The sequence below is a fragment of the Ambystoma mexicanum genome, chromosome 14 (genome assembly GCF_040938575.1).
Source record: "Ambystoma mexicanum isolate Mex_15411 chromosome 14, UKY_AmexF1_1, whole genome shotgun sequence".
Taxonomy (NCBI): Eukaryota; Metazoa; Chordata; class Amphibia; order Caudata; family Ambystomatidae; genus Ambystoma; species Ambystoma mexicanum.
This window is the reverse complement of record NC_090940.1, coordinates 316,952,229-316,975,175: the sequence shown is the minus strand read 5'-3', so window position 1 is coordinate 316,975,175 and position 22,947 is coordinate 316,952,229. Positions and strand designations below refer to the sequence as shown.

Genomic DNA, 22,947 nt, shown 5'->3' with positions numbered 1-22,947 from the left:
GTCTATTACAGTCATATATGCGCGCTTAAAAGGAGGTCCCGGGCGACGTTCTGTCCGAGGCCCCTCCCACGCCTTTTCACTTTTGGCTTTTATGTTGGCTGCAGCGGGCTGTGCGTGGTAATCCAGTCCTTCAGCCCACACCACAGCCAGTTTAGAGGTTAAAGTCTCTACTGTAATTCCCACCATAAAATGTAGCTTTGTAGTTCCTCCAAGCACTCGACCATTTTGAGGGTCATCGGTTTCCCTTCTTTCCGGCACTTGCAGACAAAAGTAAAACATGCTGGGAGTGAGCATTCATGCCAGCAAAGATGGGCTAGCCGCTAGTTGAACATAATGATATATGATATGATATTTTATTTATATCGCGCTCATACGCAGGTGTTTCAGAGCGCGCCAAGGCAAGGTAGGGGAACAGGGGAGAACAAAACAACGATCTTACTAGGCCCAGTGACATTGAGAACTTGCAAGTGCATGGGGGAGGGGGAAGGGAAAAGTGCATGGAAGGGAGGGAGAAAGTGGAAAGTGCAGAGCAAAGGAGAAACAGGATACATAATAATAAAATAAATAAATAATAAAATCAGCACAAAGTGGTAGTGCAGCCAAGTGGCAAGTGCTAGGTTTGAGGCAGCAGATCAGGTGGGTCTGATAAGTGCAGATGGGGATGTATGGGTGCAGAATACAAACCCCAGTGCAAGGGGTTGCCCGGAGGCAGTGCGGTAGGGTGAGCAGGAACCTGGCACCAGAGGACAGAGGATGTCCAGAAGAAAATGGTTCCATGAAAGTCGCCATAATAAATCCCGCGGTAAAAAATGCCGAATTGTTTTCATTTTTTTTTTTTTTTTACTTTTTTCATATGTATGTGAGGGAGACCTCCGCAACCTCCCCCCACCTCCCCGCCCAATCACTCACCATAACATAAATACTTACCATTACCCACCCCCCCACATATATATGTGAAATAAGTGCTATTTAAAAAAAAGAAAACAGCATTTTTTTACCGCAGGATAATCTCCGCGACTTTATCACTGGATACCATGAAAACGGCAACAATATGCTAAAAGGGGATAAATGAAACTGACAAACGCGTCTACACATGGAACAAGTTACTTACCTGTAACTGTTGTTCTCCAGCATGGGTCTGGCATGGATTCACATGCTCATGAATATTCCCCGTCGTCAGGCTGGGAATCCTCGGTAAAGAAAAAAACCAGTATCAGTTTCGTTTCTGATCTGTCTTTCGTAGTAATAACCAATCACTGGTCTCTGCGTCATACTGACCACAGCCAATGACTGCCCTCTACCTAAGCACCGCCTCTGGCAGCCATCTTCAGATTTGGAAGCACGTGAAGTGGCAGTATGACCAAGTGAAGAGCCGCAGAGGGGTAGGCGGGAGGGTTCGCATGTGAATCCATGCCAGACCCATGCTGGAGAACAACAGTTACAGGTAAGTAACTTGTTCCTTCTCCAGCATGGGGTCTGGCATGGATTCACATGCTCATGAATAAAGAATACATAGCAGTACACACATGCACAACCACGGGAGGTGGCAAAGGCTCAACATTAAGCATCACATCAACTCAACATTAAGCATCTTACCTCCTCACCAGGCTCACCTCAGGCGAACAGGTTGCGCAGCACTGCTTGGCCGACCCTGGACTCCTCCCTGGAATCCCGGTCGACGCAGTAGAATTTCGTGAAGGTGTGCGTCGACCTCCACGTAGCAGCCCTGCATATGTCCAGCAGGGGCACACCAGATAGGAACGCCGTGGTAGCTGCGATCGCTCTGGTGGAATGGGCTCTCGGACGGCCAGGCAGCGGTCGGTTTGCCAACCGGTGACAGCACATGATACAGCCGGAGAGCCATCTGGAGATGGAAGCCTTCGAGAGAGCCTTCCCCTGATTGACAGGTCCAAAGTTCACAAAGAGTTGTGACGTCTTCCGAAAACCCTTCGTGCGGTCCACGTAGAACTTCAGCGCTCTAGCTACATCCAGCGAGTGCAAAGTCCTCTCAGCCGGCGACGAAGGCGACGGGAAAAACACAGGTAACACCAAGGGTTCGTTGAGATGGAAGTCCGACGGTACCTTGGGCATGAAGGAGGGGTGCGTCCTGAGCACTACCCTCGTGTCGTGGAAAGTCAAGTACGGGGCCTTGCAGGAAAGGGCCTGGATCTCTCCCACTCGTCGTGCGGAGGTGATGGCCACAAGAAAAGCTGTTTTCCACGATAGAAACTTCAACGGGGCCGAGTGCAGAGGCTCGAACGGAGGTCCCATGAGCTTGGTCAGCACCACGTTGAGCTCCCACGCCGGGGCCGGAGCCTTCACCGGCGGGAACGATCTGAACAGTCCCTTCATGAACTCTTTCACCAGACGATGAGACCACAAGGACGTCCGGCCCGTGGTTCTGGTGTATCGGGAGATCGCAGCAAGATGAATCTTGATGGACGCGTGTGCCAGACCAGCTTTGGCCAGCGTCAGCAGGTACGGCAGTACTTGGGGAGCCGTAATCCGTAGAGGGTTAATCTTCTGTGCGTGGCACCAGACAGAGAACCTCTTCCATTTGTGTCCGTAGCATTTAAGAGTCGAGGACGCCCTGGCCTTTGCAAGAACCTCTCTGCAATCGGCCGGTATGTCGTATCCTCCAAACTCTAGCGCTGCAGGAGCCAGGCCTGCAAGTTCAGCGACTTCGGGTCGTGGTGGAGGATGGCGCCTCCTTCCCTGGAGAGTAGATCCGCGTCCGCCGGCAGCTTGATCGGCGGGGACGCTGACAAGTCCAGAAGGTCCGGGAACCATATCTGCCTCGGCCACGCAGGTGCGACGAGGATCATCCTGCACCGTGACCTCTTGAGCTGGTTGACGAGCCGGATTAGCAGAGGCAAGGGAGGGAACGCGTAGAGGAACAGGCCCTCCCAGGGGAACGAGAAAGCATCGCCCATGCTCCTCGTCTGGGGAAACCTGCTGGCGAACCTCCGGCACTTGGTGTTCGTCGCCGTCGCGAACAGGTCGATCTGGGGTGTGCCCCACCGTCGGAAGAGGCGATCCACCAGATCCTGCCGTAGTTCCCACTCGTGGTACGAGCGCAGCTCCCTGCTGAGTGAGTCGGCGATGGTGTTTTTTATCCCTGCCAGATGAAACGGCACCAGAAAAATCCCTTGGGCGACTGCCCAATGCCACAGGTCCTGCGCCTCCTTGGACAGCGCTGGGGACCTGGTTCCGCCCTGTTTCCTGATGTAAAACATGGTGGTGGTGTTGTCGGTGAAGATCCTCACCACCTTGCCCTTGAGGGACGGAAGGAAGGACCTGAGGGCCCAAAACACTGCACGGAGCTCCAGGACGTTGATATGCAGGGACTTCTCCGTCGGGAGCCAGAGTCCCCTTGCGTGCAGATTTTCGGTGTGCGCTCCCCACCCTTCCAGGGAGGCATCCGTGGTCACAGTCTCCTGGTGGGCTGGGGTCTGGAAGTCCATGCCCGCCGTCAGATGCGCGCGGGTGCCCCACCACCGTATCGCTCGTCGGAAACTCTCGTCGAGCTTGATCCTTTCCTCGAAGCTGCCCGTCGTCTGGATCCAGTGCGCATCCAGGAATTCTTGCAACGGGCGCATCCGGAGCCTGCACATGGGAATGAGGTAGATGCAGGAAGACATCATCCCGAGGAGGGACTTGATGGACCTCACTTTGGCCGCGTCGGCCACCAACATCCGTTGCACCTTGCCCAAGATGGTCCTGGTCCTCTCCTCCGACGGGGAGGCCAGAAGGGACACTGTGTCGAGCCTCGCTCCCAGAAACAGTGCGACTTGCGCGGGCACCAGGTGGGATTTGGCGTAGTTCACGGAGAATCCCAGGTCCGTGAGGAGTTGGACGGTCCTTGCCGTGTGGACCACGGCGAGCTCCCTCGTCTTGGCGCGGATGAGCCAGTCGTCCAGGTAGGGGTAGACGTGAATCCCCTCGCGGCGCAGCTGCGCCGCCACCGGTGCAAGGCACTTGGTGAATACCCTGGGTGCCGACCGTAGTCCGAAGGGAAGGGCTTTGAACTGGGAATGTGGAAGTAGGCATCCTCCAAATCCAACGACGATAGGAAGTCTCCTTCCTCCAGCTGACCCAGGACGTGCTGGAGGGTGACCATCCGGAACTTCTGCGCCTTGATGAACTTGTTCAGACGTCGCAGGTCTAGGATGGGGCGCCATCCTCCCGTCTTCTTCTTCACAAGGAAGTATCTCGAGTAGACTCCGGAGCCCCGAAGCCTCTTTGGGACGAGTTCGATGGCGCCCTTTCTGAGCATCGCCTTTACCTCCAGGAGAAGTTGAGGGACGTGAAGTTCTTTCCTGGCCACGGGGGGGACGCGCGGGCACCTTCTTTGAAACTCGAGCGCGTGGCCCCGGGCCAGGGCGTCCAGCACCCAACGGTCGGTGGAGATGGACTCCCACACGCTGACGAAGCCCGCCAGCCGGCCTCCCACCGGGGTGCTTCGGTGGGGGCCCGACCCCACGGCCGGTTCAATCCTGCTTGGACGCGGCCTTGCCGCCTTGACCTCCTTGGCGACGACGGCGGGGTCCGCTAGACTTGCCTCGTCCTCTGTAGGCCTCTTGCGACGACGAGCGGGCCGCTTGACGGTAGGAAGCGAAACCGCCGCCGGAACCTTTGGAGGTGCCCTTGCCTCCGCCGCTCCGAAAGGGCGTCCGTCGTTGCAGGACTCCAAGGGCCCGGGCCGTCTCAGTATCCGCCTTGATGGCCTGAAGGGAATCGTCCACTGTCTTCCCAAACAGGTTGTTCCCGTCGAAGGGCATGTCCAGGACTCTGGTCTGGACGTCCTGCCGGAAGTCCGTAGCTTTGAGCCATCCACGACGTCGAAGGCAAACGCCGTTGCCCAGCTGGCGGAACCCAGTGTCGGCGATGTCCGTCGCCACGGTGATGGCGTGGTCCGAGGCCACCTCACCTTCCTGCAGGATCTCAAGGGCCTCCGCCCTCTTGTCGTCCGGCAGAAAATCCAGCAGGGGAGCTATCTTGTACCAGAGCTCCCTGTCGTAGCGGGCCACGATAGCCAAGGCGTTGGCCGCTTTAATCGTCGTCGCTGCCGACGAGATGACTCTACGCCCCATAGTATCCAATTTCTTTCCCTCGCCGTCCGGCGGGGAAGTCGATGTGGAGGCCGCACCCCCCCCCCCGCTTTCTTCCTGGCTGCCGCGGAGACGACGGAGTCCGGGGTAGGCTGCGCCCGGAGGCATAGGGGGGCCGTGTCCGGGACCCGGTACTTTTTCTCGTACCGGTCTCTTCTAGCTTGCGTCGTGGAAGGGTTCTTGAGGAGGGAAAGGCCCTCATCCCAAATGTCGTCCAACAGAGGCACTGCGAGGACCGTCTTCCTCTTGGCCTCGCGCCGCTGATAAAGGAAGCCTTCCTTTTTCTTCTCCTCAGGGCAGAGTTGGAAAAGCTCGGAAGCCCTGGAGATCATGGAGTGGAAAGATCCGATCTCGTCGGGCGGAGAGGCCCTGGCGGGAGGCGACGACGGAAAATCCTCGTCGTATGCCTCGTCGTCCGTACCCGTCGCTGCCGTGTCAGTCCCCGTATCATCCCCTCGGGTGGACGGGGAGGAGGGCTGGAAGGGGCGCGACGGTTGAAAAGGAGGTGGTGGATGGATCCTTCTTTTCTTGGTAGGGGGAACACCAGAAGGTCCCGGTTCTGGATCCCCCGACGGGAGAGGTTCCTCCGTCGGTAACGGTAGCCTCGTCCTTATCTCGGAGCATAAGGACTGTATGGCCAACAAAATGGCCGCCGAGTTGTCTTGCGGCGCTGGCAGAGGGGAATCCGACGGGCGAGCAGGGGCCCCGTCGGTATCCTCGACGATGTCGTCGTCGTCACCTGCGTCGGGGTCCATTCCGACGGGCTGGCCTTCTTCCACGCCTAGGCCGTGGCTTAAGACCTCGATCAGCTCCTCTTCTGAGGTTGAGGCCGACTCTACGACGACGCCCTGCCCCCCCTTCTTCTTCCCCACGGAGGGTTTCACGGGGGTCCTATCGATGGGCACAAAGGAAGACTCCCTCCGAGGAGGCAGGGAGATTCTGGGCCCTGAGGTCGCCACCACTGGTGCAGCCACCACAGGCTGAGCCAGGGCCGCCGCGACCGTTTCGATAGAGGGCTTGGTCGGATGGATCAAGGCCTTCACCACCTTAGGTGCGCTCACCGCCTTATCCTTGAGGGAGGGGGCACTGCCACGCTCCTCCTCTGCCTTAGAGCTCGACCGGGGCCTCTCCAGGAGCTTCGCCGGGTGCTCGGCCTTCCTCTTACCCGACCCAGAGCGTTGGCTCGTGGTTGATGGTGCCGGGGAGGGTGCGCCCTGCCTGGCGCCCGTAGAGCCCGACCGTTCGGCGCTCCCGGTGCCAGCGGATTCGCGGTGCTTGGCCTTATGTTGGGCCCCCGTCGCCGGGGCGCCCTCAAAGGTCTTAGAAGACCGCTCGGATTTCTTCTTCTTCTCGCCGGACGGGCTCTTACCCTCCAGCCAGTTGGCGAGACGTTGATGGCGGTCCTTCATGGTCCGTTCCGACATGTTGCCGCAAAACGCACAGTCCTTCTCCACGTGCGTCTTGTCCTCATGAAGGCAGCAAAGGCAGAAAGAGTGTTCGTCCTCCTTGAAGACTTTCTGCAGCTGGCATCCAGGGCAGACCCTGAACAGCTTTCCGGGCGTCGAGCTTCCCTTCTCCTGGGCCATCTCCGAGACCGGGCCTGAGAAGCTTCTGGAGTCCTCCGAAGTGTAGCTCGACGAAATCTTCACCCTTGAGGGGCACAGATGAATCCGACACGGGTCCCCGTTGATCGGATGTAGGATCGGTGGAGCTTGAGGCTCTTTTGACCGAAAGAATCGAAGTTTTTTGTGAAAAGCGCGAAAAAATAGCACTAACGCTCGAGAGCAATAGCACGAGGATCCCAACACATGAACGTGCGGTAAAAATCTGAAGATGGCTGCCAGAGGCGGTGCTTAGGTAGAGGGCAGTCATTGGCTGTGGTCAGTATGACGCAGAGACCAGTGATTGGTTATTACTACGAAAGACAGATCAGAAACGAAACTGATACTGGTTTTTTTCTTTACCGAGGATTCCCAGCCTGACGACGGGGAATATTCATGAGCATGTGAATCCATGCCAGACCCCATGCTGGAGAATGTTATTATAACCCATCATAAGAGTACTAGTGACCTCGGAAAGATCACAGTCTGAACCAGCGATCCTTGGATTTAAACCTGTGATCTGCAGGCTTAGCACATATATCGGAGAAAAGTTCTTAAACTGCTGAGCTACCCCGGCAGCTGATGTGCTAGCCGAATATTAAAACATATTTGCTAGCTTATGATGGCAATGTCACTTTCATTTACAAATGAGAACAAGCAAATATCATATAAATTAGCCAATAACGTTCATGTGCATAGAGCTAATACAAGTGCAAACCATTACACGCTTGTGTGCACAAAGGAATACAGAATTGTGCACTCCATGAGAATGCACTCAGTATGCGTTCTACGTTGCTTCTGACAACACAATCAGACCCCCAGCATACAGGACCGCCCCAGTATATCCCGCTCCCAAGGCTCTCCAAACTCATAAGGATCCACATGATGAACTTTGTGGTGAATTGGATATTAATGTACACTTTGCATGGACAATGTTGCTAATACTAACCTCAGACTATTGCAGGCTGAGCAAGGGCAAAGCATACTTCTGCTTACTACCTAAACCTGCACAGCGCTGGCCACCAATAGACCAGTTAGTTAGACCCTTCCTTCCATAGTCCTTAAAATGAATTTCAATTTCTGAAGCCCAACTTTCACTGCTCAAAATCATATCAAACGCCATTTGAAGATGCCATTAAGAGGCAGGCACTTCATACCTGCAGTTCCAAGATAATCAGAGCATCATACCTGGGGTTTGTGAGGTTGTAGCAAGACTTCCAGATCTGCAGCATGTGTTTGCAAGTTAGCAGTGCTTCATCAGGGCCTCTACAGAGGGATTCCAATTTCACTTTTGAAAAGAGTAGTCTGGGGATGGAAAGAAGGAACCAACATGAGATCTTTTTTTCATTGGAGGACAACCTCTTGATTCTTTGCTATCAATTTACATATTTTGCAAGAACATATTCTTAACATGACGGCTGTGTGTGTATTTAAATGACAAATATTTTAACAAGGAGGCAAACCGAACAGTCTAGATTTATATTGTGGAAATATAAAGAACGTTTTTATCCATCCTGAGGTTACGTGGCAACCATGTGTAATGTGGTATTAATCATTGAGCTGATGGAAAAAGAACTGCAAAAAGACAGCAGTTTGGTGTTCGATACCTGTATGTATTGCCTGGAAGCTGCCAAAAGAGAACATGTATGGTCCTCATAAAAGGTATCAATCTTTCAAGACTTCTTACTGCACTAAAAAGAGAGCAGGTGCATTCTCAAATTGCAAGGTAGCACAAATAAAGTAACCTAACATTGGAAGGCGACTTGATACTTTCTCAACAGATTTCTTGTTAGGATTAGCGCGTTTTAAATGTTGAAGGCCTCTTGACCTTCTCCTTGTTCAGCGTTCATGGATCTTTCAGTTTTGGCAATAAAAAATACATAAAGTGCTGCAAGACCACGGTAGTGATGGGCGCGGTATGCATATTGGATAACATAATACATCATAACAGAAAACGAATACTTTCTGGTTCTTGATTTAGCACTAGCTAAGAAAGAAAGAAAGGAGCAAGCGCATTTGAGATGGTTGCTGATTTCAACAAGCGATCTCCAAACCTTCAAAAATCGATCTTGCCTTTCCCCATCACTTACAACATTCTTGACATTTACCTACAACAGCCTCCTCTTTGCTCGAGATTTACCCAGCATCAGCATGCCCTCAACTTTCCATTTTAATCTTGCCCCTTCATGTAACCTACACCATTCTTTACATTGACCTACAACAACCTTACCCCTGCGACCCCCAGCTTCATCCAGCACATCCACATGTCATCTTGCCAAGGATGGCATTTCATAAAAATCTTTAGGGTAGTGAAAGGGACTTTTGACCACTATAAACCCCAGAAAGTTATATCAAATGACACTGGCCAGAATATCTTCACAATAACGGATGTTTCCAGACGTTGACCGGGGAAAAATGACGAAGTGGAAAATAGGAATAACATGATTGTTGAACCAATAAAGAACTTTGGCACCCTAAGGAAAGTGATAAAAGGCAATCCCAGGTGACCCCTAAATATTACTGCATCAGGAATAATGCCACGGAATGCTGGTCATTAAGGTACTTGCTGCATGGCATGGTGCAGAAAAAAACATCTTTATCTCCATGCCTTTGCAGGCTAGGCAACCCGCAGACTTCTCATCTGAAATCAGCTTAATTTCACAGCGGGTGAAAGGGAAACGATAGTGGATGTAATTTAAACCCATAGAACCCCCTAAATCACATTAATGCTCCTGACCCTTTTCTCAATGACAAACTACCTACACAAAATGTTTATTTTCATGCAAATCTTTACTGCTTCACACTCACACCATCTATTCTTAACCTCAAAACTTGGCTTCAAGGCAGGACCTAATGGTCCAATTCCCTTTCTCAGTCTCCATTGACTTGACCCTTGCTTCTCGCAAACTTCACTGTCAATGACCACCAATTTGTAGCATAAGAAAACCATGTGTGAGGAAGGACATTTCTTCTCATTAGCTTATTACTCTTTAATGCAATTGTTCTCCTTTCTGTTATGGATTCAGCCAAAACGTATTTATCTTCATTTTCTGCTCAGCGCAATGTATCCCAGAGGTATTAACATGCCCACAGTGGTATCTATATCAGATTTGTAAAATGCAATAGTCTTCTCCTAGACCAAACCTATTCTGGCAAGGTTTATGGGGAGATAAACCTTACAAAGTTAGTTTTCTAAGTTATACATTGGTAAACTCCAGTGTTTTCACAGAGCAAACTGAGGGGGAACAATTTAAGCCTATTTAGATGAAGGCAAGACAAATAACAAGAACTTATAAGTTACAAACTTAATGTTGGGGTCCCACACTTTTTTGTGGTGTAAATTAAGACCATAATTAAGTAGCAAAAATATGAAATCCTTTATCTCTGAACCCTTACGCCATAATACCTTAGATTAAAATATAAACTGTGTTGTTGGAACTTGAAAGTATACAAGCGGGCAAAAAGTGTTGGAACACCTGAATTTATTTGTTCAATTCGATTCAAATTGCAGCAACTGTCATCGTAGACAAGAGTCCAGATAAGATTTTGTTTTAATTGTATTTTACTCAATATTTTGGTAATTGTGAGCATAACAGATGGCCTCAGAAATCCACAAAGATAATAGATTAAGGCACTTTATTGATACTTTAAACAAATAATTTGAGACGGCTGGGACAGTTGAAACCAAGGTGTTCCTACGGCTCTCTCAATCCCCCCCAAAGCACCCTCCACCCTAGCCAGATGGCCCTAGCCACTAGAATGTCCCCAACATATTGTAACACAAGGTAATCACTATTGCTTAAGAAAGGACTATTCAGGGAATGAAACCTACATTTTATGGGCCTTTTCTATCTATCTCTCTCTGGGAATTTCCTAAGGGCTACTTCTGGTCTGTATTTACTGTCTGCTGTCACCTGGGTTTCTCGTCTGGTCTCTCCCTTTTACACTCCGTCTCTCTCTTGCTCTCTTACTTTTCTGCCTACTCTCCTCCCTCTGGGATCTCCCTCCTCCACCCCTCCTCTGTTTAGTTCCCCTCCTCCCCACTTCTCTACCTGTTTTCACTCCTTTCTCCAATGTCTACCCCCTCTCTCTCTCTCTCTCTCTCTCTCTCTCTCCACTTCACACTCTCCTTCTCTTCTCCCCTCTCCATAGCTCTACTCTCAATCCCTTGGCTATGCCTGTGTGCTCAGATCTTCTCACCTTCTCTCCACCTAGCGCTCCCTCCGGCATCACTCCACCCTCACTCCTACTCCCACTAGTGTCTTGCACCCACTAACCACTCTCCTACAACTAACTCTTACCTTCACCTACACTCACTCTCACACTTTCTCTAAATAAATCCCTTTCACTTCTTTCCCTCTCTCTAGCCATATATCCTTTCTACCTTTTGAACTCCCCCTCACCACAAAACACACATGCGGTACCACTCTCTCACAATTGTCACATGAGTTTTAAATGAGGTGCCAGTTTTTGTAGTTCTTTAACACCTTAACTCTAGTCAGAACACCTTTTATAAGGTGCATAAGCTCATAAATGTGGTTTGATTTCTCCTGAGAATATTGTGATGAATCATACGGATCCCTCCCTGAGACCTTGCCTAAAGTATCCTCCCAGGTGGCCAGGGAAAGGTGGACGCTTCGTGATCCTGACCTCAGGGGGTGGTGTACTGCAGGAGGATCACCCGGGAGTAGAAACGGGTCAGGGGAGTGAGGGATACTTGTGGAATGAGATGCAGTTTTCAACCTCTTCTAAAGAAGACATCCTACAAATGCCATAGTATGTAATGGCTTGTTGTCATCATAATTCCATTGTTCCACAAATGGGCCATCTGAATGTGAATGAACTCAGCCATAAACCATGCGGTGTTAAAATTAATACCCATTCTGGTATAACTCAAAAAATGCATATGGCTATACATTCCAATAGCTCCAAAAAGCATAATAAGAGGAAGTTATATGATAGAAGTCTTATGACCAAATATCCATATTCCTCCTCTCAAACCTGAATTATGCCTGATCCTTGTGATATTCCTTTGTTAAATGTCTTAGAAAGTAGAAATTCAATTTGTAATAAAGGAGAGGTTAAAAAACCAAACGTATTCATTAGGGACTTCAAGTCCCATAATTCCTGCAGTACTGGGACAAGGAAGAGGGGTGCAGAGGACCAAAGATGCAGGAACACCTGAGGGAGACTGAGGCTTAAAAGTCCCCCTCAGGGGCAGGAAAGGGGGAAACAGGACTGCAGAAGTCAGTGCAGACCATGCATGCAGTGGAAGGAAGAAGTAGAGGAGCAAGAAGACGCCGGGACCAGGACTGGTCTCGAGAGGGTCTGTGCCTCTAAAACTCCAAACAGCAGAGGTCGCACAACGGGGAAGCATGGAAAAGAAACACTTACCCTGTGAGAATACATTGTACAGAGGTTGCGCAGCAGGAAGCAGACGTGGTAGGAGCAGTCGAGAGGTGTGAGGTGGCTGGGTTGCAGCTGAGACTCTCTGGAGTCAGAGCGACTACCAACTAGCATGGTGGAAGCAGCGGCAACTACGAAAGAGAGGATGTGCCTGGTCATGAGAAGCCACTTGTCCAGCTGTCCTGCAAATATGAAGCGGAGTAGCTGAAAGCGACTTACCCATTGAATCTGAAACAAGCAAGTGACTCTGGGGTGCTCTGATGCAGGCGGCGAATTTCGAAGGGTTGAAAACTTACAAAAACAAGCTATTAAGCGTTATAAATACTGAACTGATGTAAATGTACATAAAGGGCTGAAGCTGAATCAAAAGAGTCCTACAACTGAATATGTGAGTTTGAACAAACGCCAACAACCCGCTGGGGATGCTTTAGTCATACCACCAATACCCAAGCCAAGAGTCATTAAAGAACAGGCAATTTCAGTCTAACAGAAGTTGCTAAACACAAGAAGGGTATATTAAAGAGCCCCAGGGTTGTCAATTGTTGTTGATTTAAACACACAATGCCACAGCCAAGGAAGACAGAAGAAGGAAAATACTTCATTCTGACCACTATTTTGGTATTGATGCAAAAGAGAGAGAATGGTGGCAAACAGGCTGCCCTATCCAGAGGGAGATGACCATTGTTTGAAGAAAGGTCATAGTATGCATCAATGTGAATGTTCTGTTCCCTGAAAGCTGCTAACATTGTGATGACAAAGAAAACTGTTGAAGCTGCTGTTATTCTTATCTGAAAGTTACCATTTAAGCACTTTTCTGTTGTGGTGTGGCAGTAGTAGACGGGGAGGTGAATGTACCCGTAGTGATTGCTCACGAGAAGCCTGGTGAAAGGATAAATCAGGTAGTAAAAGGTGCATGTGCTGAAGAGTGGTACTAATAGAAAACAACGTGTTGAGTTGTGACCATTGATTGATAGATATTTTTTTTCATATCGCGCTCGTACACAAGTGTTTCAGAGTGCGACAAGGCAAGGGAGGGGAACAGGGAAGAACAAAAACAACGACCTTACTAGGCCCAGTGACATTGAGAACGTGCAAGTGCATGGGAAAGGGAAAAGAGGAAAAGTGCATGGAAGAGGGGACAAATGGAAAGTGCGGAGCAGAGGAGAAAACAGATAAATAATAATAAATAAAGGCAATAAACAGTGGTAGTGAAGCTAGCAAGTGGCAAGTGCTGGGTTTAGCAGAGAATGTATGTGTAATAAGTGCAGAAGAAAAGGGGGTGAGTGACTGTATGGGTACAGATACAGGCCCCAGTGCAAGGGCTGGCCCAGAGGCAGTGCATGAGGGTGGCAGGGTGAGCAGGTACCTGGGCCCGGAGGACAGAGGGTGGCCAGGTGCACAGTGCAGAGAGAGAAACAGATCAACAGGGGAGAAGGGGGACAAAGGCAGAAGCAAAGAGGAAGGTCTTGAGGTGCTTCGGGAACCGCAGATGGTTCTCCTCAAGTTTCAGAGTGGTAGGGAGGCTGTTCCAAAGGGAGGCCCGAGCTGAAGACCGATCTACCCCCACCTCGTTTCTTTGAAAAACTACTGACCCTGAGGGAGTTGGAGGTAGAGGAGTGAAGAGCTCGAGAGGGGAGGTATGTACGGAGGGATAGTTGAAAGTATTTTTGACCCAGGCTCCAGAAAGCCTTGTGAACAATGCAAATGGTTTTAAATGTAATCCTTGCATCCACTGGGAGCCAATGGAGGGATTTCAGAGCTGGAGAGATGTGATGCCAGGGCTTGAAACCAAGGACAAGTCTCGCAGTCCTGTTCTGGATTAGTTCTAAATGGCAGAGGGGGAAGGCAGGTAGATTTAGAAATTACAAGTTACTCAATGTAGTGACTAACTTACTCTTAGTCCACAGTCCCCTTTCCTCCATACTGCATGGGCGTCCCTCGCTAGGGACGGGAGACAGAATTTTTTTCACCAGAAAAAAACTTCTCCCCTTTAAATCTAGAGGCGTGCAGGGGCACAGCCCTGGAAGCACGGGCTCCCCTGACTCCGCCCACCAACGCCACTCCTCAGTCCCCCTTGAAGCAATGACAATATTAAAATTGTCTAAGTGACACCAGTTTTAAAGGGCAGAGGATGATGGGACATATGTAGGAAAGGGGACTATCGACTAAGAGTACGTTAGTCACTACGATGAGTAACTTGTAATTACTCTTACGTCCCGTCCCCTTTCCTCCATACTGCAAGGGCGATTACAACTGAACGTAGCCCCAGGGTGGAGAGGTGACCCTCCTTAAGAAAACAAGTTCCTTAATACTGCCTGCCAGAATACTGCGTCTGACCTGGAGCCGGCATTCCAAGGGAGTGGCATAAGTGGCCACCCTGCTGAGACCTGCCACGGTACGGGTCTCTGGAAAACGGACCACCGTGGCCTTGGCTCCGAATGTGTGGGCATGCATGTCTACGGAAGCGGTTTGTGTTGTCCCTCCTAGGCATCCTTAAGGAGGCCACCAACCACCTTGCTGTGGAGATCTTGGAAGCCTGATATCCTGGCCCTGACCCTCCAAGGGTGATAGAGCCTCAGACTTGCAGAAGCTCTTGGTCCTGTCCAGATAGAACTTTGGCGCTCGTCTAGCATGAAGACAGTGCAGAACCTCTGAGCATGGTCCTTAGAGTCAACGAGTAAAGTAGGGAGTACTATCTCCTCATTTAGGTGGAACACAGAGACTACCTCAGGTAAGTACGTGGGATGCGTTCTGAGGACCAACCTGTCCCTGTGCAAGGTAGTGTATGGCACGGGTGCCATTATAGCTTGGATTTCGCTGACACAGCGTGCAGACGTAAGACCCACCAAGAGGGTTGTCTTAATGGTGTCTAGCCCGATGTCCGCGGAAGCCGTGGGCCCAAATGGTTTATGCGCCAAGACGCCCAACACTATGTTGAGGTCCCACACAAGGTGTGGCTTCTTGATGGGCGGGTAGAGCCTGGGGCGGCCCATCAAATGTCTTTTAACCACCGGATTGGCGGATGGGAAAATAAATTCCTCCCCTGAGTTCCGGTAGGCTCTGATTGCCGCCAAATAGGCTTTGAGGGTGAGCCAGATGGCCATCAACTCTAGCCAGTTAAGGAGGGCCACCTGCTCCTGACAGAACTCCCTCTGTGGACACTGTGGCTGTCCAAGGTAGCTTCCCACCCTGCGTGGGGGATGGTAACCTGCGGAGCTGGCTGATGAAAGGGCCTGAATATCCGTAAATTGCTGTCCGTGCTCCACCAGACTAGGTCCTGACGGAGATGCAGTGGAATGCTGCCCGGCTCCACCCGGGAACCCCTCTCCTGACTCCAGGAGGATGAGCAGTGTAACAGCAATTTAGGCATTGCTACCAGCATGCTGAGGTCACTGTTCTGCTGAGAAAATGCCTCATGGGCCTCTGATGGCTGTGATCTTGTCCTCTGAGGGGAAAATTCTCTTGGAGCTCGTATCCCAGATGAGGCTTAGGAAGGTTAGAGTCTACCTGGGCTCCAACTTTGACTTCTTGAGATTGATGAAAAATCCCAACTCGTGTAGTGGAAGCATAAGGGAGGAGGCGGTGTGCATGACTGCGTCCGGAGACCTTGCCCTGATGAGCCAGTCTAGGTATGGATGGGTGTGGTGACCCTGGGTCCCAAGTAGGGCTGCCACGCATTCATCCATCCTGTACAGACCCTGGGGGCTGGATTGAGGCCCAAGGGTAGAAACTTGCATAGGAAATGGAAGCCCATAATCCTGACCATATGACAGGACCGATGGTGCTGCAGATCGGTACGTGAAGGTAAGCATCCTTCAGATCCAGGGAGCACATCCAGTCTCCCGAGCACAATATCTCTGCAATGCGCGCTGGGGTAACCATTGTATGGAGGAAATCCATGAATAGGAGCCCCTACCCTGCTGGGAGGCTGGGACTTCTTCCACTACCTGCCTCCCTACCTGCGAGTGGATTTTCGCCCACAGAGTTATTGTCCCAATCTGTGGGAGCCGAGGGGAGGAGAGAGGTGAAGGAGAGATAGGTAGGCGGGGAGGATCCAAGGGTCCACGAACCTTGTGCACCAGCATGGGTCGTGCGTCTGGCTATATGCTTCAGGGGTGGCCTCAGCAAGGATGGATAAGGATTCAGCAGTCGGGGGACTGTTCCTCCTCTTATCAAGTTCCTAATCCATCGTAGACCGGAACAGGTCATGTCTCACCCCCAATGGGAAGGTCCAGTATGAGTTCCTTGGTGTCCGGGTTGAATTTGGTTGCCCGTAGCCAGGCAGTCCTTCTCCTGAAAGTAGCAGTGCAAATAGCACCGTCTTAGGCGTCAAAGTGCGCCACGGTGGACTCAATTATGTCTTGTGCAACCATTTTTGGCCTCCACCAGCCCTACCTTGAAGCGTGCCAGGTGCTGCACCGGAAGTGGCAGAGGAGTGTGGCTGTGAGAGTGCCAACAGCAAGAGCGGGCCCCCTCCAGCTGTCTGAACTTGGCGTTGAGGCGCCTGTTGGTAGGCTGCGCCAAATGGGGTTCAAGCTGTGACCTGCTGACCCAAGCGGGCTGCTGAGAAGGAGGCTGTGGGGCTGCCAAGACAGTTGGAAGCGTGGGAGCCGGTGTTGGGGGTACTGGCATGGGCAGCTGGGGCTGCAGAGGAGCCGGAGGCGCAGGAACCAAGGGCGGAGTGGCCGTGGGTGCTAGCGACAGAACCGGAGGGTGTATGTCTCTGAGGGTCATGGTTTTATAAGAAAACCCGTCTTCACAGGCCGGCGTAGCGCTTGGAGGCGTGGGCATGGGTGCAGGGCCTTGAGGGTGCTGCGGCCTGAAACCACTCTGCCTTACTGTCTGCGGGGTGCATCGGCCCTGCGACGATGAAGGGTATGCCATGGGCCATGTACTTAGTGAAGACCAGTCCCACCTGGAAACTCGTTCCCCTACCTGTTTCCCAAAGGGGGATGGTGTCAAACTAGCTGCCATTTTATCTGGCCCAGCTGCCATTTTGTAGGGCTGCATGCCGCGTGCCTGTGTCATGGTGCTTGCCGCGTTGGGCCCCTGCCTCTTCCAACACTCCTGGTGGTGAAGGCCTACCCTGCACCTCAGGACGGGGCCTGGTAGGCGGATTGCCCTTAGCGATGCCGCCGGTAGTGCTGCATACAGGCGCCCCTCAGACATCTGTCTGGTACTAGGGCATAGCCCTTAGTGCCTAACCCCGGTAAAAGAACCTTGCGGCCCCTCCACTCAGTCACCGGTAGGATCTCGCGATCCCTTGGCCTGGCGGCCGGTAGCTGCAGTAGCAGCCTCGGTACCTGCACTGGTACAAGAACCTGGAAGGTCCCTCCCGTGCTTGTGCCTCCTGGATGGTGACAACTTTGCGGGGTGCGTGGTGTGTACAGGCGCCCGCTCGGACATCTATCCGGTACTAGGGCGTAGACCCAGTAATTGAACATTGCGGCGCCTCAGCGCAGTGCCCGGTAGGATCTCGCAACCCCTCGGCCTGGCTGCTGGTAGCTGTAACAAGCAGCCTTGGTACCTGCCCTGGTACCAGGATCTGAAAGGTCCCTCCCGCTCCTGAGCTTCCTGGGGAAGGAGTTGCTTTTGCGGGGTACATGGTGCGTACAGGCGCTCCCTCAGACCATCTGTCCGGTAGTAGACCGTAGCCCCTCGGGTGTAGACACAGTAATAGACCCCTGCAGCCCTTCAGCACAGTCGGTAGGCTCTGACGACCCCTCGGGCTGACGGCCGGTAGCTGCAACAGCCTCGGTACTTGACTGGTACCAGGACCTGAAAGGTCCCTCCCTGTCCTACATTTCCTGGGGAAAGAGTTGCCTTTGCGGGTTATGTGGTGCATACCGGTGCCCCCTCAGACATCTGTCCGGTACTAGGGCATAGCCCCTCGGGTGTAGACCCGGTAATAGAACCTTGTGGCCCATTAGCGCAGTCACCGGTAGGATCTAGCGACCCCTCGGCCTGGCGGCCGGTAGCTGTATTAGCCTCGATATCTGCACTGGTACAAGTACCTGAAAGACCCTTCCCGCTCTAGGTGCGGATGAAAACAGTGCCCCTACCTTGGGCCTGGACTTGTCCTGACAAATTCCTTTGAGTCCTCTGGAGGCAAACTTCCGAAGAGCTCCCTCCCCCGGGCTAACCTGTTCTTCAGAGCGTGTAGTGAGCATGTTGTAAGCGTGTTGCACGCGGTACAGGACACCCAGCCGTAGTCAGGGCCAAGGCAGCGGAGAGCATGGGGGTCAGACGTAGGGAAGAGCCCCTTGCTGTACACCTGCTGAAGCCTGCGGACGTCGACCTGTGCCGGGGAGGAGTGTGGCGCCAGAGGACAGAGGTATCTGATTAAAGACAAGAAGAAGACAAAAAGAAAACACTTCTCTGGGGAAGTGCGCTGGAATTACAAGGCCAGAGGCCTAAACCAGGAGCGCTGGTGAAAGTGGTCCGTTCCCGTCAACACGGAAAAGAGGACTGAGGAGTGGCGCCGATGGGAGGAGTCAGGGAAGGCCATACTCCCAGGGTCGCGCCTCTAGATTTAAAGGGGAAGAAGGTTTTTTCTGGTGAAAAAGGTTCCGTCTCCCATCCCTAGCGAGGGACGCCCATGCAGTATGGAGGAAAAGGGACGGGATGTAAGATTAAGAGGCTGTTACAGTAGTCCAACCTAGAGAGAACCAGAGCTTGGGAGACAGTGAGCTTCTGGGGGAAGGAGAGGAAAGGCAGAGTACCTCTGAGGAGGTGCAGTAGGAAGTTTGACTTTTCAGAGATATCATAGATGTGGGTGGAGAAGGAAAGTGTGGAATCAAAGATGATCCTCTGGTTCTTAGCCTCACAGGTAGGGGTAGGAGGAGTGCCAAGGGAGGCTGGGCAGAGAGTGAGGGGAAAGGATGGTGAAGGTGTACCGGTGAGGAGGATCTCTGTCTTGTTGGCATTTAGACGAAGATTGTTGGCGGCACACCAAACTTGAATGGCAGTTAGGCAATCCGAGATGAGTGAAGGAGAGGAGGTGGCCGAGGGCCACCTGAAAATGAGTTGAGTGTTGTCAGTGTAGCACTGGAAATTTGAGCAGAAAATGCCAATGCAGTGGCCGAGAGTTGCCAGACATTGGTTGAAAAGCCAGGGCGAGAGGTTAGACCCCTGGGGAACACCACAGGTAGAGGGGGAGATAGAAGATAGGAAGGACCCAAGTTGGACCTGGGAAGGTGGATCAGAGAGGAAAGAGGTCAGCCAGGCCAGAGCCCGATCGAGGATAACCAGGTTATCGCGGAGACGGTTGAGCAGGATGATATGGTTGACTTTGTCGAAGGCAGAGGAGATATTGAGTAGGATGAGGACAGAGGGAACGTTAGAGTCAAGGTTGGAGAGCAGATCTTCATGGATGTTCAGAAGAGCAGTCTCAGTGCTTTTGGCAGCTCTGAAGCCTGACTGGCAGTCATGGAGAGAGCCAACAGAATCCGAATGAAGGTTAAGCTGAGAGATGGCCAGCTTTTCCCAGAGTTTACCCAAAAAGGGAGTAATGGAAATTGGGCGATAGTTCGCCGGACACGAAGGGTCGGCTGTGGGTTTCTTGAGAAGAGGATGCACAAGGGAGTGCTTCAGAGGGGAGGGGAAGGATCCTGAGGCAAAGAAGAGGTTGCAAAAATCAGCAAGGGCCAGAACAAGGTTATAAATGTGGTCCTTGATAGTTTTAGAGGAACAGGCATGAACCTGTTTTGACGAGGCTTTCATAGATCAGACTTGTCTAGCGACCTCATCGGGGGAGAAAAGAGGAAAAGATGAGAAAGAGGGTTGAGGGGGTGGCTGAAGGAGGGTCGGCAAGTGCAGACGGAGAGGGGAGAGGCGGGGGAGGAGAGGGTGAACAGGATGTCCTGGGGTTTTGAGATAAAGTGAGAGGCAAGGGCATTGCAAAGAGCCTGGGAGGCAAGAGGAGGGGTAGAGACTGCAGCAGGGTTGGCCAGCTCCTTGCAGATTTGAAAGAGTTCAGCCGAATTCTTAGATCCTGCAGAGACACAGGCTTGATTGTGGACTCTCTTCTTGGTGAGGACAGAGAGTCGGTATTGCCTTTGGAGCAGGCAACAGGCCAGTTTGTTAGAAGATGAACAAGAAGCCCTCCATTTCCTCTCAGCTACCCTACACTTGCGCTTAAGTGTGGCTAGGTCGGAGTCATACCAGGAATTACACTTGGCTTTCGACTTCAAACGGATCCTCATTAGGGAAGAATTGTGAAAGCTGGTTGAAGAAAAGTTACAATTCTTTCTGAAGTTAAAGTTCGGCCATCCTGGTCAAACTATTTGTTGTTGCCACAAACAGGAGACAGTTCTTATTCCAGGAGGAGTGAGAGTTTATGACTTTTTCAAGATACTTTATTGAAACAACTGAACTTTGTGAATTTGAGTACAAGAACTTAAGAACTGCACTGGAACTTTGTGTTAAATCGGATTTCCTTGTTTTTCCATTGCACTGTGGAGAAAACCCTTGTTTGAATATGGGGAAGGTAAGTTCGCCAAGACTACGACAAGAGACATTGATCACATTGTGAAGCAGGTCATATGTTATATATTGTTGTTGATTTGAATTGCCATAAATTCCTTTTTGCTTTGGTTGTTGTATAACTGTGAGGGTTATATATCTCTTGGTTAGAGTGATCCCTTCAATTTATTTTAGGCAGGAAAATCCTCGTCAGGTTAGGGATAGTGAGGTTTTTTTTTAAAACTAGTTATTTAATAAAATGGCAAACTCTATACAAAGTTGTCTGCCTCACATTTCCGACCCCTCACAATATGTGGAATTATTGTGGAACAGTATGCACATGATTCCTTCATTTGTAAATCCTGGATCTGAGATATCTCTAGGCCACTGTGCAGGATTTTGCCTTAGTTAAGTATTGGCAACAATAGAGATCTAGCAAGCTAGATATGATGATTAGAGTGTATTACTGGGGGTGGCTTGCCTAGCATGATCACTGTATTGAATGCTCCCTAAATCTCTGATTTTACCTGTTGGATAAAACTCTGCTAACCACGACAACCATTTTCTTTTAACGTATGCCGCCAGGTTGGTTGCATCGCCTAACAGTCCTGGACTAGCAACTCGGATTTTCCTCTATGAGATATAGGAATATTTTGCTTATCCAATAGTGAATGTGTTCTAGGCATTGTGTGATGTTAAGTCCCAGATTGGCTCCTTTGATGTAGGTGGATGGTTTGACTAGATTCGCAAATGCAGTTGTTACATCTTGACACACTGGTCTAGGTTGCATATATGTACATTGAGTAGAAAGGCAAACAAGAAAGGACCCCAATCCTTACCCCCAGCACGGATTCTCTAGATGGAAGTGGGCATATTTAGATATTGAGCCTTCGGTTTGTGAAAAATGATTTGACACATTTAACAGCAATGCCTGTTTATTCATGCTTGCATTTGCGAAGTACATGGTGGTACACTATAGCATTGGTGGTGGATACCTTGAAAAGGATAAAGGCTGTTGGCTGATGTTCTTCGAAGGCTGGGTGTTGGTCTTTGCATATACCTGCCAGTAAAGACGTCCTTTCTATCTGGAATAAAGTCTGACTGCATACCATAGAACAAACAGTGTAAAGTAACGCAATGCAAGTGGTCTGGTTTAGTGCCCTTCTGGCACGATTGATGGCCTTGTTTGGTGAGGCTCTGTAAGAAGAAGGGTGGGTAGGTCATTGGTGGGACAACAGAAGAGGCAGATACTTAATATGTGGTGTTGAGGGGTGCAGGTCGTAGGTGCCCGGTTTCTGTGTGCCAATCTGCTTTCTATGGGTTTGCAGGATAAGCTTGTATGTTATTCACAGGGAAGAGCCAAAGACTTCAGACTACAGTGCTTTGGGTCTGGCTAGCTGTTGGGGTTGGAGCATGTGATATGGGCTAAAGAGGACAGCATAGTTATGGTTTATTTAGTGTTGATGTGCAAATGGTTAGGCTTTTGTGGCCGTTTGTGGGGAGAGATCAGGGGTTGTTTTCTTTTATGTAAGGTGGTAGAAGATCCTCGAGGGGAGATGGTTAGTCTGGAGATGGGGCGTTGGGGATTTGGCCCTACAAAGCAAGCATTCCTGCAACCATGTCCTCCTGCCACTGGCCTCTTGTCGACATGTACCATTTAACTAGCTCACATTACCACTGTAAATTCCCTCTTCTTTTTCTCTCTCTCCCCCTCACGCCCTCTCTCAAATAGAAACACTGGGGGTCATTCCAATACCCGCAGTAGCCATGGCAGTATGACAGGCCTGGCTGCTGCAGGGGCATCATTTTTTTTCCAGCACCCGCGAATGAGCAATTAACGGGTCCTTATGGCCCGCCCGACCTGATAATTGCCCATTCAGAATGGTGGCGGTGCATCCGACATGCTCTGCTTTCGGGGTGTCTGTACGCCCGCCAGTTCGGACGAGGTGGGCGGGAAGGCACCCACGAGCAGACCTCGTAGTTTGCTGGTCAGGTAACAACGGTACCGGCAAGCTTACCGGTACCATTGTTACCGGACCGGCAAACTTATAATGAGGCCCATTGTATCCCATGTGCAACAAGACAAGCCGTTGTGAGTTGGTAGATGAGTGAAAGGGCGAGTCTGCAAACTCTACTCAATTACCATAAGCTGCATGTTAAAGGAGGCAAGAACGTTTGGTTAGGAAGAAGGGCTGCTTGAAATTTGAACGACCGCAGTCACCCTTTCTGCCTTTCGTTGGTATGTTGATTAGCAGAATGAGAGCCACCTCAAACCTCACTCTAGAAAGCTCAGTGACCTGCTGATAATTCTGCCCTGCAAGATCGATCTTCGGCAGGAAAGCATTTGTCAGGCGTTCGTCAGGGGT

General features: G+C 51.0%; 1 protein-coding gene across 2 annotated transcripts in view; it reads right to left on the bottom strand.

The window, feature by feature from the left end:
- Positions 1-22,947, bottom strand: part of TTC7B (tetratricopeptide repeat domain 7B) — a 2,178,739-nt gene that overhangs the window by 650,197 nt on the left and 1,505,595 nt on the right. For both annotated transcript variants that reach the window (XM_069637452.1, XM_069637451.1), the window contains exon 16: positions 7,901-8,017. In XM_069637452.1, coding sequence (XP_069493553.1) covers positions 7,901-8,017 — 117 coding nt within the window. The remainder of the gene's footprint in view (positions 1-7,900; positions 8,018-22,947) is intronic.